Genomic DNA, 15,832 nt, shown 5'->3' with positions numbered 1-15,832 from the left:
ATTTTCCCAAGATATGAGGTTGTGTCCCTTATTTAGCTTTTAACACTCAAATCAATAAAATGGCACCAACTAATAACATGTAATAAGCAAAAATGAATCAGATTCAAATACTCTTACTTGTGGGGTCTTTACCTTTCATATAAGCTCGTCGAGACAAGATATTTAAAGTTGTCTTTGAGCGCAGGCAAATGGAAGATTTGTCGAACTAAATTTGGATAACAGTGAATCTTCCAAATCTTGTCTTCATGGCTTTCAGAAGTTGAATATGTTGACTTTTCTTTGGATTTGAACCAAATATAGGGACATATGTCATTTTTTTGTTACTTGTCAATGGCGACACAACGCGAAATGGGATAAATAAAACGAACAATACTAATTCCAAAAATTTACTATTCTGTCCAACATCACCCAAGAAACCATCATTCAAACTCAAGATACCAAGAATATACTTCATCACCAACCGAGTGGTGAGGACAAAATGCAAGAGAATTATTGTTCTAAAATTCTTCTAAAACTACAAAACTCATCTCCAGAGCTACCAAAGAGTAAGCAATGGATAAGTAGCTCTAGTTCCCCTCACTCAGAGCTAACTGCAAGGCATGCTCTGCTTCTCTCAAGAACAGCCGGGTCAGCTGCTTTTGTCCTCGTCGATATACTATGCTCGATCGCCGGTTTTTGCTCATCGTCTCGCACTCGCTCAACTCGTTGGTCTGACAACTGCAGCAGTTCAAAGAAAAGGAGGTTTCTGCAGTAAGCGAAACTGGGGACATAGTTGAGCATGCATGCAACTCGAAAGAGTAATGTTCAATGATCGAAGAGATGCGAGGTGTTCATACGCAAGGCTCTGAGAGTTCAGTCAGATGAACACATGACAGTCGATATGATGATGTTTGGGCTTAGGACAGCTCGAAAAAGTCTAGCAGGTATATCAGGGCACTTTTGAGTTTCAAATGAAAGCAGTAAACAAGCAACAGTTTACTTATCAAACATGGCATTAAGTAAAGCGGGAATAATCATCTTTGCCGTAATCTTGAGCTGTTTGGTACCTTTTGTACTCTCCTTGAGTTTGTCGGTCACGTGTTCCCTCCAGCAGTTCAGTGTCATGGTCCTCTGTTCCAGAACCCTCTTCGAGATCCATCATCCTAGCATAGAGGGGATCCGTTAGGACAACAAAGATGAGATGTTTGAGGCAAATCCATGCAGGATGATGTGAATTCAATAAATGACGAAAATGTGTAGAAACATTATGGGGAGAGGTGATGGTCTGGACCAGAGACTTCGAAATATTGATTGCAATAATCCCTCTATATCAACTAGTTTTGTTTATATGATAACAAGCTTCTTTCTTTCTCCATCTTTGGGGTGGGAAGAGGGTTTGGTTTGTTTCATAAGACTTTGGTACAAATTTGAGATCACATCATTAAAAATACTTCGACTCCCAGAGTGCTAACAAAGTGTGTGCGTATCTTGGTTGGAGACGCTAAAAGCATCCTCAAACACTTAAAAAGTTAACTGGACTCTTGCAGCGGATATAAAAATTTCTAGCTGTAACATAAAGATAGGAGACAATTAGAGCTTAAGATGAATGAATTCGGAACAGACAAATCCCAACAACTAAGATTATCGAGGAGATTCTTGTCTAATCGACAAGAGATAAATATACAACTTCAGGAGAACTTCTATTGCCATGGATTCGACAACAGTGCATCTGATGCATACATGCAACACTTGTCTGATCTTTTTTCCAATGACAAGTGTGCAAGTGCCATGTTTTGACCTAAGCTTCTGATGTAAAGCTCCTCACAAGTTTTAAACGATCCCATGACAGACAGTCAAATCTATAGCCAAGATTTTGGAACACAAGAACACCCTAATCTTTGAATACTCACTATACTGGCACAATTGAAGTTCCCAAGAAAGTTCGAACTATGTAAAGAATTTTACTGATAGCACAATCAAAAGATTCTAGTAGTACATAATGATGTAAGTGAACTAGTTTCCAGAGGTTACTTCATATTAAGACGGTCAACAAGCAGTTGTAAAGCTCCAGAATCCCCACAAGCTTCCCATATTGCCGCTTGAACTTCTATATCAGATGGTTGCCTCTCCTCACCAGAAACAAGCTTCAAGAAAAGAAACAGAATTTAGTTGCAACTCAAGACTAAAGGCTAAATAACTTGAAATAGACAAATTGCAAAAGTATCTGAGAGAAACACTTCCGAAAACAATGTCTTTGTGTCCTGTGGAAACGAAGCAGATCACCTTCCTGGGCAAGGAAGGATGAAGTATTTAGGAAAATCTGAACCTTACGGTGAATGTGCAAAAAACCTTTCAGGTTTTCCTATATTTGCTTACTGTTTGTGTGTATTTGGTCATTGTAAGACAAATGGCTTAGGAACATCAATCGATCAAACAACTTCTAGCTTTCTGGAGTAGCCTGAAAATATCATTCTATGGCGTCTAAGGACGCTTCCAAAAAATAAAGGGAACAATGTAAGGGAAGATTTCTCTCATTTAGCCAAGTTTGAATATCACTGGCACATCCTGATGATTCCACCACATGTATGTAAATCAGTGGGCATGCTTAGTACTTACAAGTATATCCTAACCGCAATCTTCAGAAACAACTAATTATAATCAACATGAGCTATCTGATTTAAACTTCTGTTTAGACAAGCACATTTTCACTCGATTATTATGTTCTCAATTAGAAATCACCTTTCATTTGCACTAGTAACTGAAAATATATTCCATGGAAGCTTTACGTAACAAGTTTCCTCATTCACTTTACAGGAGGTTCATAATAGTTGACATTGGCAAGGCGATCTACAATCAGCAAGGACCATTGTTCCTTGTTACTTGAATGCAATCTCTTAAGCCAATTAATTATAACAAGTGCGTATTATGGCATAGTGGTGGTGTTCAAGAGTTCATTTAATGAAATTAAATCAACTATAACCTAACCACATTACTGATACACAACATAGTAGTCAAAGCTGAAATTTAAAAAAAAAAACCCCATAGAGTAAATAGGCAATTTAAAGGGAAGCTACACACCTCTTTCAGCAATGATGTAGCCTGATAAACCTCTTCTTCCTGCATGGCTATGGTCCTCAAGGCAGTCAAGAAATCCTCAGGAAAAACAAGCTTATTTAAGTAAGAAGGCATCTTCCGCTGGCCACACCAACTATAGTTATGAGCCCCACCAACAGTGCTCTTATCATTGCCGTCTTTTTCTGGGGTACATAATGGAAAAAAACCATGATCCAGCAAGCTTTGAGGTAAGAGGCACCTCAATTCAGCCTTCTGCAAAATTGTCAAGTTTGTCAAGGAAGCAAATACTTTTACATAAAAACAAAAACATAGATAAATGTGCATTAAACATGCATCTGAACCCTGCACACAACGACAGACATTTTAAATACAGAACCTAGTTCAGTCAATTATATGTATCCAAATAATCCTCAAAAAGACATAAAGACATACATTATCCCCCCCCCCCCCCCCTCCAAAACAAAAAAAAAAAAAGAGAGAAGAAATTATAAGATTAGATCATTAACTTCCAGACCTGTGCTTCAAGAAGCTGTAATTTGGCCTCGGCGAAGGGGGTGCTCTGAATAGCCTCTAAAGGATAATTAACCTGTGTAGTTTATTTATGATATGAACTATCAGTTTCCAGCTTGTCACTCAATTTAGTAATCAAATCTCAAAAGAGGAAGCTTAGCAAGTACCAAGTATATAATACTGCACTGTTGCTAGATATTTAACCAGCATAATAGGCTAGAAAATGTGTATGAGAAGTAAACAAAAGGGGTGAACCCAGTGCATGAGGCACCGGCATTCCAGGCTCTGGAGAAGGTCAAATGTAAGCAGCCTTGCCCTTACTTAGTAAGGAGACTGTTTCTTGAGTTGAACCTGTGACCTCCACGTCACAATGAAGCAACCATACTGTTGCGTCAGGGCTCGCATTCATGTATGAGAAGTAAACATGCTAAGTTTAACATAAATAAATTACCATTAAATAGTCATCTGGATTATCATCAATAACAAATCCATACAAGTATAACAGTTCCTGCATTAAAGATAAATGATTGTCATGAAGCAAAAGCAGACGAAAACTTTCAGTACACAGTAAAATTAAATAGTAAATGTCTATATATGTGACAAATAACCTTGCATAAATTAACAGCCAAAATTAGGTAACATCATATCTTTAATCTATAAGCCTAATTCAATTAAGACCTCATTTCCACAATGTGCAGAATGCAGAGGCTTCTAGTTAGAGGGAGCACAACCTAGGAAAGCCAAATGAAGCAAGGCAAGGTACAGAGGAAATAAGTAATGACAAAGAACTCAAATAAGCTTGACTGAGCTCCAAAGCATTTTGCAGCCAATGCATAACAATCTATGACGATAAAACTGAAAAGTATCATTATTTTATGTGACTAGAAAGAATTAAGAGACTTGGAAAGATATATTTGATGACATTGCAAAAAGGTATCCTGCACAAATCTGGATTAAAAACAAATACTGTTGGTATGGAATTTATATAAGAAATTCATATATTATGATACACATAACTGTGTCACCAAGATAGATGCATACACAAGTGATTATGTGGTGCCCTCCTAGTGGGATTATAGGTAGTACCTCATTTCCTTTGTTACCATAGTTAATTGATATCTCTTTCTCGATTTTGAGGTGATCTTGTCCAGCTGGCCAATCACCAAAACGGAACAATCACTAGCAAGATATTGAGACAATTGACGAATGAAGGGAAGACATACAGTAGTGATCATCATAAAATGCCATGACAACAATGACACTGACAAGAGAATTTAGAACCTATATAATGAACGAAAGAGCATGAGATCAAGGAGAGAATACTACCAGAAAGCAGGTACATAGAACAAGGAACTCCTGTAGTCAATCCTGTTCCATCAACTTCCCAAGTTGCTGCAGCCCTTAAATCTGCATGACAATTTTCAAAGCAGTGGAGATAGGATAAATGCAAAATCCTTAGAATAATTCACCAAGAATGCAGTAAGTCCCCAAGCAAAGAAAGACTAAGACATTAGACTGGCTATTTACCAATATTAATGGTCAATAGACAAATGTCAAGAAATTGTTTATGACATAGATGCCAATAATTACATTTACTTAGACTTGGTGACAGTTACCAATTGTTGAAAGACAATCAATTAACAACATATTCTGTATCATACACCATAGTACTGAAAAAGAGAGAAGAGAACATAATGGTAAAAGTCCAAAATGTATATTCCTATATGTTATAAATATATATTTTACATGTACAAGAATTACCCTTCATGCCAAGGAATCAACATTAGGAGATAATATAAAGCTTTACTCCTAGTCAACAAAAAAATTTCATGGAATATCATAAAGCAACTGGAGAGGATATCCACCATCAGGTGGTCAAAAAATTATAATAAGTGCAGATGGCAGGAGCTGTGAGTATTGCATGAACACTTATAGGACCCAGCAGACACTTCAGCATGAAACAAAGAGAATCACTCCTGGAAAAACAGATAGATAGGGCTAAATAGTAAATAATAACTGTGAGAAACACCATAAGCAATTTTATATGGAATGAAGTACTCGTCAATTTGTAAACTAACAAAAATAAGCATACATTGAGATATGACCATGATAATGGATGAAAGCCAAAAAGTGTCCTACTCCTAAGCAGAGATAAGGCTGCAAATTCAGATAGATTATGTAGAACTACATAAACATACCAACTAGCCACAGAGGTTTCATAACATAAGCAAACTTCAAATCTTTTTTCTGAATGACTTGATAGTGTAGGAACCAATAGGGTGTTTACCAAAAAGTTTCTAGTATCCAACAGAATTGCCACATCAAGAAGCATCTTTCATATGCCAACCACATATGCACTATCAACAAAGATGACAGGAAAGAAGATGAAAAGGTAAAAAATAAAAATAAGGGCCAAGAGCAGGACATATAAGTGAAATGATAGCAATGACAATGACTGACTGAGATACCATGGTTGCAAAAATCGATGCCAGGGACGAGACCCTCAACCCAAACAGTCTCGCCTTGTATTGAAGTGACTGTCATTCCAGGGATTTGGCCTTCCATCCCACAAACCTCAACTCCTTAAAAGAACAAAAAGAAAGAAAAAGATTTTATTTATTTCATCAAAGCAAAAACAGCTAATGATAATCTTGTTATCATACAAATAGATTGAGAAGGTAGTATCTCATCGGCATGGGCATATAACAAGGAAAAACATGGACTCACCATTTCCATCAACCAATTCTTCACTGGAAATATTATTGACACACGCCTCATGATTTTTGTTAAAGCTTGAAAAGGTGTTCTCTTGGTCATCTTGCACTTGTGGAAATACATACGAACGTGGGAAAGGAATACTCAAAGCACGACTCCAAAATATGGAATTTGCCCTGTGATGACATTAAACAAGGTATAATCAATCCATGAATGCAGGAAATGGTGAAGATACGAGGCATAACTCACAAGTAGTTCTCTGAGGTGATGCCTACCAGAGGAAGTCTTCAAAACACACTTCACTGGCCAAGAAAAAGCACATTATCAAAAACTGATAACAATTCTGGGAATTTAAAAACTATCAAGGATGAAAATAGTAAGTCAATAACTCCATTGTTCTCATACCTATAAATAACTGAGTAGCACATAACAAACCATACTAACTATAGCCTACACCTTATGATCCATGAACACCGAACAAAATGAAAGAACGCCACCACAGCAGTTATAATCGTGACATTAAGAAAGCTCATCCAACACCATGAGGAATTGGCCAACAGCATAACTTTTGAAAAAAAAGTAGCTCAATATACAGAGATGATATCCACCAGAATTTTCTATATCTATGCATCTCGTGTATATGCATGTGTTAGAAGATGAACTTTATCTCATCTTCAAGTAAGGGAAGATGAAGTCAAGTTCCAACACCATCTTCAAAGTTTCACGAGATAGCGGTCAATGAAGATAATTGATATGGTCATGTTCTATCACATAGTTGATATTGTAAAACCAACCTATATGATATGGAAACAAGTTTGTTTCATGTTCACAAAAAAGCTTGTTAACAAGCTCGAATTGGATACCATATAAAATAAATAAAAGCTGCAACTCAAATTGGGTTTGTTTAAGTTAAATGAGTCAAGCCTGAATACTGTAACATTTTAATGAACATAGCCGGAACAACCTTTATAGAGCTTGAACACCTTAAAATGCAACTGAGTCGAGCCCAAACACAGCCAAGCTTGGTTTGCTTACATCCCTATGCAATTCCAGTGATGAACAAAATTAGAATAAGAAACTGCCCATACCTTTCTGTATCTCCATTGAGGGCCAAAAGCTTTTTCACCAGATTCTTCACTTTATCATCAAAGACTGCGTGCAGGTTTTTCTTCTGTAAAATTGAACCTGCCTCAATTAATTACATAATTTTGAAAACTGAAATGAAGCAATAAAAATTGAAAATGACAGAAAAAATTAAGTATTCTGCACGAGTAAATTTTAAAAAAATAACAGGATATACTTGCATCGTAAGATATTTTATTTGATTAAACGAAAAAGAAAAGGTCAAAGATGAATATTGATGGATAAGTTTTGGCTTCAGATATACAAATTTGGAGCCACGGGCCAATTCCTTCACCACGTGCCAACAAAATATCAGATAAAACAATTGGAGTGAGAGACTTGCCCATATATGTAAATGATACAGCTTGTAAAGCACTGACCTGCACATCAGTTGCATGATACAATGAGGTGCCTTTCAGCTCCAAAAGCTCATCATCACTGAACCAAAGTGGGTTCCCAAATGTGGTTGGAAGCATATCAAGATAACTAAATATGTTTTCTGCAAGATGTTAGTACCACAAACCAAAACAGACAATGACAAACCATCCAACAACTGACCAAATGCATACTGTACTTACGGCTTCCATGTAGAATTCTTTTGAACAATTTCCATGGTTAGAAACAAAATCATCAGAAACCTGTCGTCTACTTCCCCTTCCTCAAACATTGCTCTACATGCTGGTCCTATAATAGGCTCTCGTAGTACTCTCATTGGAGTTATAGCCAAGTCCAGTGGAACAACAAGCAAAACCCCTGGGTTTAAAATTGACAATTAATTCTATTTCTCTGTTGCAGAGGTGTGATGGAAAAGAAAATTGACAGAAGAATAGTTTAACAAAAAATCATGACTCATAGCATGCATCTTTTTTCACATCCACGAAATGTATGAAGTGGAAATGTTAAACAGAGCTAAAAATGAGGTATTTAGATTCCTAGGTATGACCATTTCTTCTTTACATTCATTGAGCGTGTAATGTCTCTTGAGTCTTATCTAACCTCGCATTTAGTTGCCAAAAGATTTAGGAAGTTAAATAAAATTTGAAGTAGCATTTATTTTAACATCCTCACATAAAATATGCTAATAAAGGAAGTCGATAGGTGAAAAAAAGAATCATGCCTGTGATACTTTCTCATAATCTAAAAACATTATTATCTATTTAACTCCATATCCTCTGTTAAGTTTACATCAAATGTATCTTTTGTTGCAGCCTAAAACATGTCCTCGGTTTTCCTCTTGTGATTTTGACACCGCCCACCTGGATAAAATTACTCATCAACATTGTATTCTACGGGCTGCTTCACAAACTGCCTAGTTCCTTGCTGACGTTTCAAATAATGAAAAAACTACAACTCAAATATCAATTGCTTTTGCATTCTCACTGACCAAGCAGAGCATACAAGACACAGCTACAACAGAATTAGAACAAAGGGGGGGGAACAAATTGTCTAATAGCAGGCTGCTACTAAGGTTCTTTAGAATTCATCAAATACAAAAAACAAAATTGCCATTTTTACTTTTCCCACATCTTCTCACCAACCAAACAGACCAGAAAGGCAAAAAACCACATAAACCCTACAGCTAAAACCGAATTGACAATAGCAGAAGCTTCAAATTACCATCGGAGACATCATCAGATGCGAAAAGACCAAACCCTTTGTCTGAATCGCATAACTTGATGTTGCAGCCGCGTAGCTCAATTCCATTAAACTGGGTTTAACAAATTCGAGCTCAAATTAGATTCGGCAAAAAGACATGACTCATTTCAAAATTAGGGTTTTGACAACTTCGTCACCTTTAGCCACTGGAGAAATCGCTCGAGCTTGGATTCTTCTGGGCTCGCCATTTCTGCTGTGTTATGGCGAGATGGACAACACTGGTGAGGTTTAACGGTGTACTCGGGAGAGAGAGAGAGGAAGAAAAACAATTGAATCAACTGAAAAGGGTTGGAAACATATTTTTATTTTATTATTTTGTTAACGTGAGAAATTCGAGAAATACTTAATCAATACATTAGTTTTAGTCGAAACTATCTCGCTCTCTCTAAAACTCATAATTCATCGTGTCTTTCATTGAGATTGTATCGTGTCTTTCATTCTTCAATCTCAATGGATAGATAAATGATTTGTGGATCAAAATCCAAGCCTTGATATACGAATAAATATAAAATTTATAATTTTATTATTATAATATTAAATAATAAATGATTATGAAAATTTATAAAAAAATATTCAAAAAATTGTAGGATACATAAAATATATTATAATATTGTAATAATGTTTTCAAAATATTCCAATATGGCCACACTCAAACCTAACAAGTTAAAGGATTTAATTAATTTTACAAATATTATGAAATATTGAACAAATATGCATGTATGGAGGATGGTTGAAATAGTGCAAAAAGTATTGTTAATGCAATAAAAAATTAATTAAATATGATTTCTAGTTCGAGAAATCAAAAACATTTATAAAAATAGATAAAAATAAAAATTAAACAAAATTATCACGAGATAAATCACAAATAACCAAAAAATCAACTAGAACACGTAAGAGAAGATATCAATCAAAGATAATTATGAATTAATAGTCTTTTGTCCAAAAATAAGAATAGATATATATATATTTTTAAATAAAACAAAAAAACTCATTAAAAAATTCTTATATGAGATTTCAAAACTACTAACAACAAAAATAAAATTATTAAAGTTGTTGATAAAAAAAAAAAAAGAGTTTCGTAAGTAAGATGGAGATATTGATACTAAATAAAGTATTATTATAAATATCAAGTTGTCAATCAATATGATTAAAATGGTCAAATCAACTAATTAATTTATAGTAAACGAGGTAAGACAAATAAATAACGATGGATAGTGTGATTAAATAGTAATTGATGAGATGTTTGGTTTAGAAAAAAAATCATATTTTGGAAATTTTTATTTCTTTTCTTTCATTATTTGATGAATCGTCAACAAAAAATAAGAAGATTGGAAAATAGTCGAAACAAACTAAAAAAAGGCTAAATTTGCATTAAAATTGATAAGTGATGGTTGCAAAAGGAAATAAAGCACAATTTTGGACAAATTTGAAATAACAACAAAATAAATCCAATTATTAGAATCTACATATATACAAGAGGACAAAGAGATTCCAAAACTATTGATAATGAAAACAAATAACAAATTTTTTTTTTAAACAAGATCGAAAATCTCATTGAAAATCTTTGTAAGAGATTTTAAAATTGTTGGTAATGAAAAGATGAAGATAAAGATATTAAATAAAGTATTATTATAAATATGATTAAAATGTAAATTAATGTAATCATAATACAAATAAGATAGAAATCGTGACTGAAAATCAAAAAATAAGATGCTTAGTTTAAATTGAGAATTTTTTTTATTTCATATGTAGCAAAATTTCATTATTTTCTTTCCTTTCTTTAACAAAAAAATATGGACATTAAATAGACGAAACAAACTAACAAGGCTAAATTTGCATTACAATTGACAAGCGAGGGATGCAAAAGCAAATAGAGCACACTTTTGGGCAAAACCGAAATAACAACAAAATACCCCCAACTAAACTGTAAACGACGTGGGAACCTATATATACAGGAGGGAGGGAGGGAGGGAGAGAGAGAGAGAGAGATTGGATTGGGTCAATTGGGATTGGCATTGGGATTTTGATTTGGATATGGATTTGAAAGCTATATAGAGACAGAGGAGGGAGGGCTGCGTCGTTCAGTGTTTGTTTTGCTGTCATTCTGAACGGTAAAGATTCAAGAATCGAGCGACCGGCGACCATTGTCGAAGGAAGCCCTTTAATCTCGACTTCAGGTTTGCATATTTCCCATCTGCTACCGATCTTTCTTTATCAGCATTGATGGTTGAGGGTTTTCTTTTACCGCAATCGTCAAGATGTCTATGGACTGATAGTTTAGGGTTTTCTTTTACCGCAATCCATGAAGAAGCTGTCAAGAAGGCTACGGCGACCGTAGTCGTCGGTTGTGTGTTTTTGAGTTGTCCGTGTTCGCCCTTTGGGGTTTCGAAACTTTGGAATTTTGTATTTTGGGAATGGAAATCCCGGGCTCGTTCACGGTCTTCGGCTTGCAGTCGAGAAATCCGAAGGCTCAGTGGTGTTGTGGGGATTAGAGATCCAGAGATTTTGGTCTTGATCGGTTTCTTGAATTTGGACGGTTTTCTTGATCGGCTTCTTGGATTTGGATATGACGGACGCTGTTGGTTACAGACTACAGCGCGATTGTTCACGTCATTAATTAATTAAATATCTCTCTGTGCATATAGCATGGCTACCGTAGCGGCAAGAGTTTCAGAAAGGAGGCAGGGGCCAGGTTTTCATCGGCGGCAATCCAGAGGAGGAGCATCGAACGTTATTTGTGCCTTTTGGCTTGAGGGGAGGTGCAGTCGATACCCGTGTAAGTTCTTGCACGCAGAATCAGAATCAGTGGCCTCACCGCGACCTAAACAATTCCAAGCCCCCAAGTCAAGAACCTGGAAGAGGACTCCCGACAACAGCAGTACTGTCAAGAATTCATCCGTGTTGTCTGGTGGAGAGGATGGAGCTGAACATATGAATGGTACTGAAAGAGTTCAAGACGAAGTTTGCCGACATTGGCTTTCTGGAAAGTGCGTGCGTGGTGAGGACTGCAAATACTTGCACTCGTGGTCCTGTGGCAATGGGTTTTCAATGTTCACGAAGCTAGAAGGGCACAGTAAGGTGATTGTTTGAAATTAAACAGTTGTTCCTGCATTTTCTTTTACTTTCAGTATGTGAATAACATTAATTTTGGGCACAATATATAGGCTGTTAAAGGGATTGCACTTCCTTCTGGCTCCTGCAAACTTTACACGGGTTGTAACTTGTAAGGACAAAACCGTACGCGTATGGGACTGCAATACTGGTCAGGTCAGAATAATTGCCTCCTTTTGCACTGGCCTCTTCTTATTGATAAATCTTGCTTTCCCTGCAATAAATAAATTGACATGCTTCGTCAATTCTATGCATGGAAAATGCACAGTGCGTTCAAGTGGTTGATCTTCCAGGTGAAGTTGGGTCGCTGATCAGTGAGGGTCCATGGGTATTTGCGGGCCTTGAAGATGCTGTTAAGGTACTTTTCATTCTGGCCTGAATGCACGATTGTAAATTTTATTTCCTAATATGGTGGTCCAAATTTGTTAATTCTTTTGTGGGTGTTGCAGGTGTGGAACACACAGACGGGCAATGAACTGACCCTCGTCAGACCAGTTGGACTAGTTCGTGCTTTGGCCACCGCGGATGATATGCTTTTGGCTGCGACACAGGTATACACTTTATGGACTTGTCAGTTGTTTCAGATATGTTGTTTCACAAGTCTCCATTGAGTACTCGTTAGAAAAAAATATATAGAGCCCACTATGATTGGTGTTTTGGATGCATATGTATGCTTCCATATTGTTGATAAACATATGTTCTCTTTTGAAAATTAGGAGTCTCTTTATGTAGCTAGCTAACAATGTGTAGTTTTTTCTTGAGGGTATCTGCATTTAGCTAACTGTGTTTTTCCTTTTTCCTTCTATCTTTTTTACTTTTTCTTCTCTTTTAAAAAAATTAAGATGCATGCTTGTGGTTAGCCTTAGATTTGTCAAGCAATCTTCTGACTGATCTTCCTTTTGCCTGTTGTTGTAATCTGATAATTTGTATGTTCTGAATTTCTTTTTTTTCCCCCCTTTTTACCATAGGATGGCACCATATTGGCTTGGAAATTTAGGTCCAAAAATGAACCACCTGAATTAATCGCGTCACTGAAGGGTCATAGTCATGCCGTTATTTGTCTTGCTATTGGAGCAAACAAGATCTACTCCGGTTCGATGGACAACACAATAAGAGTAAGTTGATTGGTGTTCTAATCTTCAATTGATCCGTTGTGGCCTATCATTTGTGTTGACCGCTCATATGTGTTGGCTTCCCCGGGTTTTCGGTGTGGGACCTGAATACCCTGCTCTGTGTCCAAACACTACAAGGACATACGGGTGCCGTTATGTCTGTTCTTTGCTGGGACAAGTATTTGCTCTCATGTTCACTGGATGGAAGCATAAAGGTTGGGTTTTTTTTTTTCCTGCTTTTAGTTCAGAGTAGCAGCCCCTATTTATATGCCATTTTCCTCTATTCTGATTATGTTTTTCTGAGCAGGCTTGGGGTTCCACTGAAGCTGCTGGGGACATGGAGATGATCTACACGCATGAAGAAGAACATGTAATGACTATTGTGAATGAATTTTCTGCACTAGCTGCATCCGTCCCCTGTATTGCATTTCTCTGCCTGCATTTAACATGTGGATATTTGTTCTTTTTTGCTTCTTTTCTCTCCTTTATCTTTTATGTTCTGTATTAGTTCAAATCATTTTAGCTCATCCAAACATAGTGGCCGCCAAAAATTCACAGTTTAACTGAATCGTAGGCATTTTCTTTTGTTCAAGAAGCATATCGGCTCATCATCCAAACATAGTGGCCAAAAGGTCGCAGTTGAACTAAATAAGATTGTAAAATTCCAATCTGTCTGATGTTTCAGGGTGTTCTTGGCCTTTGTGGGCTTAATGATGCTGAGGCCAAACCTATTCTGCTCTGCTCATGCCATGACAACTATGTTCGCTTGTATGACTTGCCAACGTAAGTATGAAATAGATGATACACACGTCTCCAAATGTCACCTTTTTGTTTACAGCACAAACAATTAACCAACCGACCAAGTGATTTGATTTTATGAAAATGAAATGGATTTCAGGTTCGCTGAAAGGGGCAAGTTGTTTTCAAAACGAGAAGTGCGGGCAATTCAGATTGGCCCAGCAGGCACAGGCCTCTTCTTCACCGGGGATGCAACGGGCCAAATAACAGTGTGGAAATTGGATGCAGAGTTGAAGACCTCGGCGTCGTCTTCATCACGAGTCAGCCATTCTTATGTTTAAGAATGTGTAATTAATGTATTTTGATTGTTTCATTTGTTCATTCACCCTCCTAAGGTGTCTAAATATGCTCTTCTGTTGGAGCGGAATTAGTTTGTTGAATGAATGAAGTTGGGTCTGTACAAAAAGTTTATTTGTTGAATGCAATAAAATGGGTAAGTTGTTGGATCAAGGCATTCTTTTGTGCAATTGAAACTTTTAGTTTCCACTGTGAAGAAGCTTTTGAAATGACTCAAATATTCTTGAGGGCTGTTAGTGATGTGCTGAGGGGTACAGGTTACGATTTTGAGTATCGCTGAAATGTCCGAACTACTTCTAGAAGAGGCCATTGGAGTTGCTTAAAAAGAATTTCAAAAGCTTGTCTCGACAGACACTTTGACCTCACTTATTGCCCCTTTTTAGGGATTTTTTTTTTAATTTTTGAGATTTTACACTCTTATTGTATATATTTTTATAAGTAAAGAACATAGTTTTACAAAAGTTTTTATCGAGTTTTTTTTTTTGTTTTTTAATAAGAGAACTCTTAAAAAGATCCTCCTTCAACAATAAGTCAGATTTTTCAAGTTTTAAGTCTTGATTTTTACACCTATTGGGGCTTCTCAAAAAATTTCTACTTTTGAAAGTTTTCTCACCCTTAATTTAGGAAGTCTGAACATGTGTTTTCTATTTTTTAACAATAAATCAGATTTTTCAAATTTTAGGTTTTTGTTTTTACACCTATCGGGGCTTCTCAAAAATTTCTTCTTTCGAAAGTTTTCGCACCCTTAATTTAAGAAGTCCGAACATATGTTTTCTATTTTTTAAGATATTTTACAAATGACTTTTAACCATAAAGGAGCTTATTTGAGTTCATCTACTTTGAAAAATTAGTTTGAGGCAATACTCTTAAATTGGAAAGTCACATTTTTCCTACCAAAACTCAAGATCTTTTTAATAGATTATCAACATGGAATTAGATCGAGACATAATCTTATGCTAAATTAAACTCATTAACTAATAATTATATGTATATTTCTATGTTTGTTTATGAAAAGTCTTCCAGCTTCATTTGAATTAGATTATACTAATTTGTCTTTGTCTTCATTATCACTTCATTGAAGGATACATAAATAAGAATACTGTAATGTTATTTGTATATAATATTTTGATATTATATTTTATATTTATTAAATTATAAATATTTTTCAAGTAATTAACAACACTTTTTCATGAAACTATCAACGCTTATAATTTTTGAAAAATAGTTGATAATTTTGAAGAAATGTCATAAATTTCTTGAAAAAATACTTATAATTATGTGAATGTCAAAACGTGAAAACGTTGTATACAAATAACATTACCGATAAAAAATATTCTTCTACTCTAGTGCTTGTAGTTGTAGAAGTTGATATGAAACAAAAATCTTGTCTTTTATGAAAGATTCTACATGTGTGTGTGTGGTTTCTTGCTATATATCTCAACCATGACATTCTTATC

General features: G+C 35.8%; 1 protein-coding gene and 1 pseudogene across 4 annotated transcripts; one reads left to right on the top strand and one right to left on the bottom strand.

Annotated features, from left to right (window-relative positions):
• Window positions 1-354: 354 nt before the first annotated feature.
• On the bottom strand, window positions 355-9,425 carry LOC127787320 (protein-lysine N-methyltransferase EFM1). 4 transcript variants are annotated; one of them, XM_052315296.1, is made up of 16 exons: window positions 9,195-9,398; window positions 9,019-9,109; window positions 7,980-8,154; window positions 7,782-7,887; window positions 7,368-7,450; window positions 6,555-6,581; window positions 6,292-6,455; window positions 6,033-6,146; window positions 4,891-4,971; window positions 4,651-4,715; window positions 4,016-4,072; window positions 3,569-3,640; window positions 3,058-3,303; window positions 2,011-2,123; window positions 1,047-1,142; window positions 355-717 (listed from the first exon to the last, which is right to left on the bottom strand). In XM_052315296.1, exons 1-16 carry the CDS (start codon window positions 9,243-9,245, stop codon window positions 567-569), a joined length of 1,692 nt encoding a protein of 563 aa, XP_052171256.1. In that variant the 5' UTR covers window positions 9,246-9,398; the 3' UTR covers window positions 355-566. The 4 variants fall into 4 exon arrangements, 2 of the variants coding, with proteins under 2 accessions (XP_052171256.1, XP_052171255.1); XM_052315295.1 differs by having other exon boundaries at window positions 3,058-3,306; window positions 9,195-9,392; XR_008020139.1 differs by lacking the exons at window positions 355-717; window positions 1,047-1,142 and adding an exon at window positions 2,356-2,437 and having other exon boundaries at window positions 2,119-2,266; window positions 3,058-3,306; window positions 9,195-9,425.
• Window positions 9,426-11,042: 1,617 nt separating this feature from the next.
• LOC127813938 (zinc finger CCCH domain-containing protein 17-like) lies at window positions 11,043-14,559 on the top strand (annotated as a pseudogene).
• The last annotated feature ends 1,273 nt before the right edge of the window (window positions 14,560-15,832 follow it).

The sequence above is a fragment of the Diospyros lotus genome, chromosome 12 (genome assembly GCF_014633365.1).
Source record: "Diospyros lotus cultivar Yz01 chromosome 12, ASM1463336v1, whole genome shotgun sequence".
Classification (NCBI taxonomy): Eukaryota; Viridiplantae; Streptophyta; class Magnoliopsida; order Ericales; family Ebenaceae; genus Diospyros; species Diospyros lotus.
The sequence above is the reverse complement of the archived record's forward strand: the minus strand, read 5'-3'. Positions and strand labels throughout refer to the sequence as shown.

What these genes read in the sequence shown, in the direction of transcription:
- LOC127787320 (XM_052315295.1), bottom strand. Translation starts at nt 9,245, where the DNA reads ATGGCGAGCCCAGAAGAATCCAAGCTCGAGCGATTTCTCCAGTGGCTA. An exon ending in AGAATTGGTTGATGGAAATG is followed by an intron (nt 6,147 to 6,291) that starts GTGAGTCCATGT and finishes TGTTCTTTTAAG; the next exon opens with GAGTTGAGGTTTGTGGGATG. An exon ending in ACTCAAGGAGAGTACAAAAG is followed by an intron (nt 718 to 1,046) that starts GTACCAAACAGC and finishes GAACTGCTGCAG; the next exon opens with TTGTCAGACCAACGAGTTGA.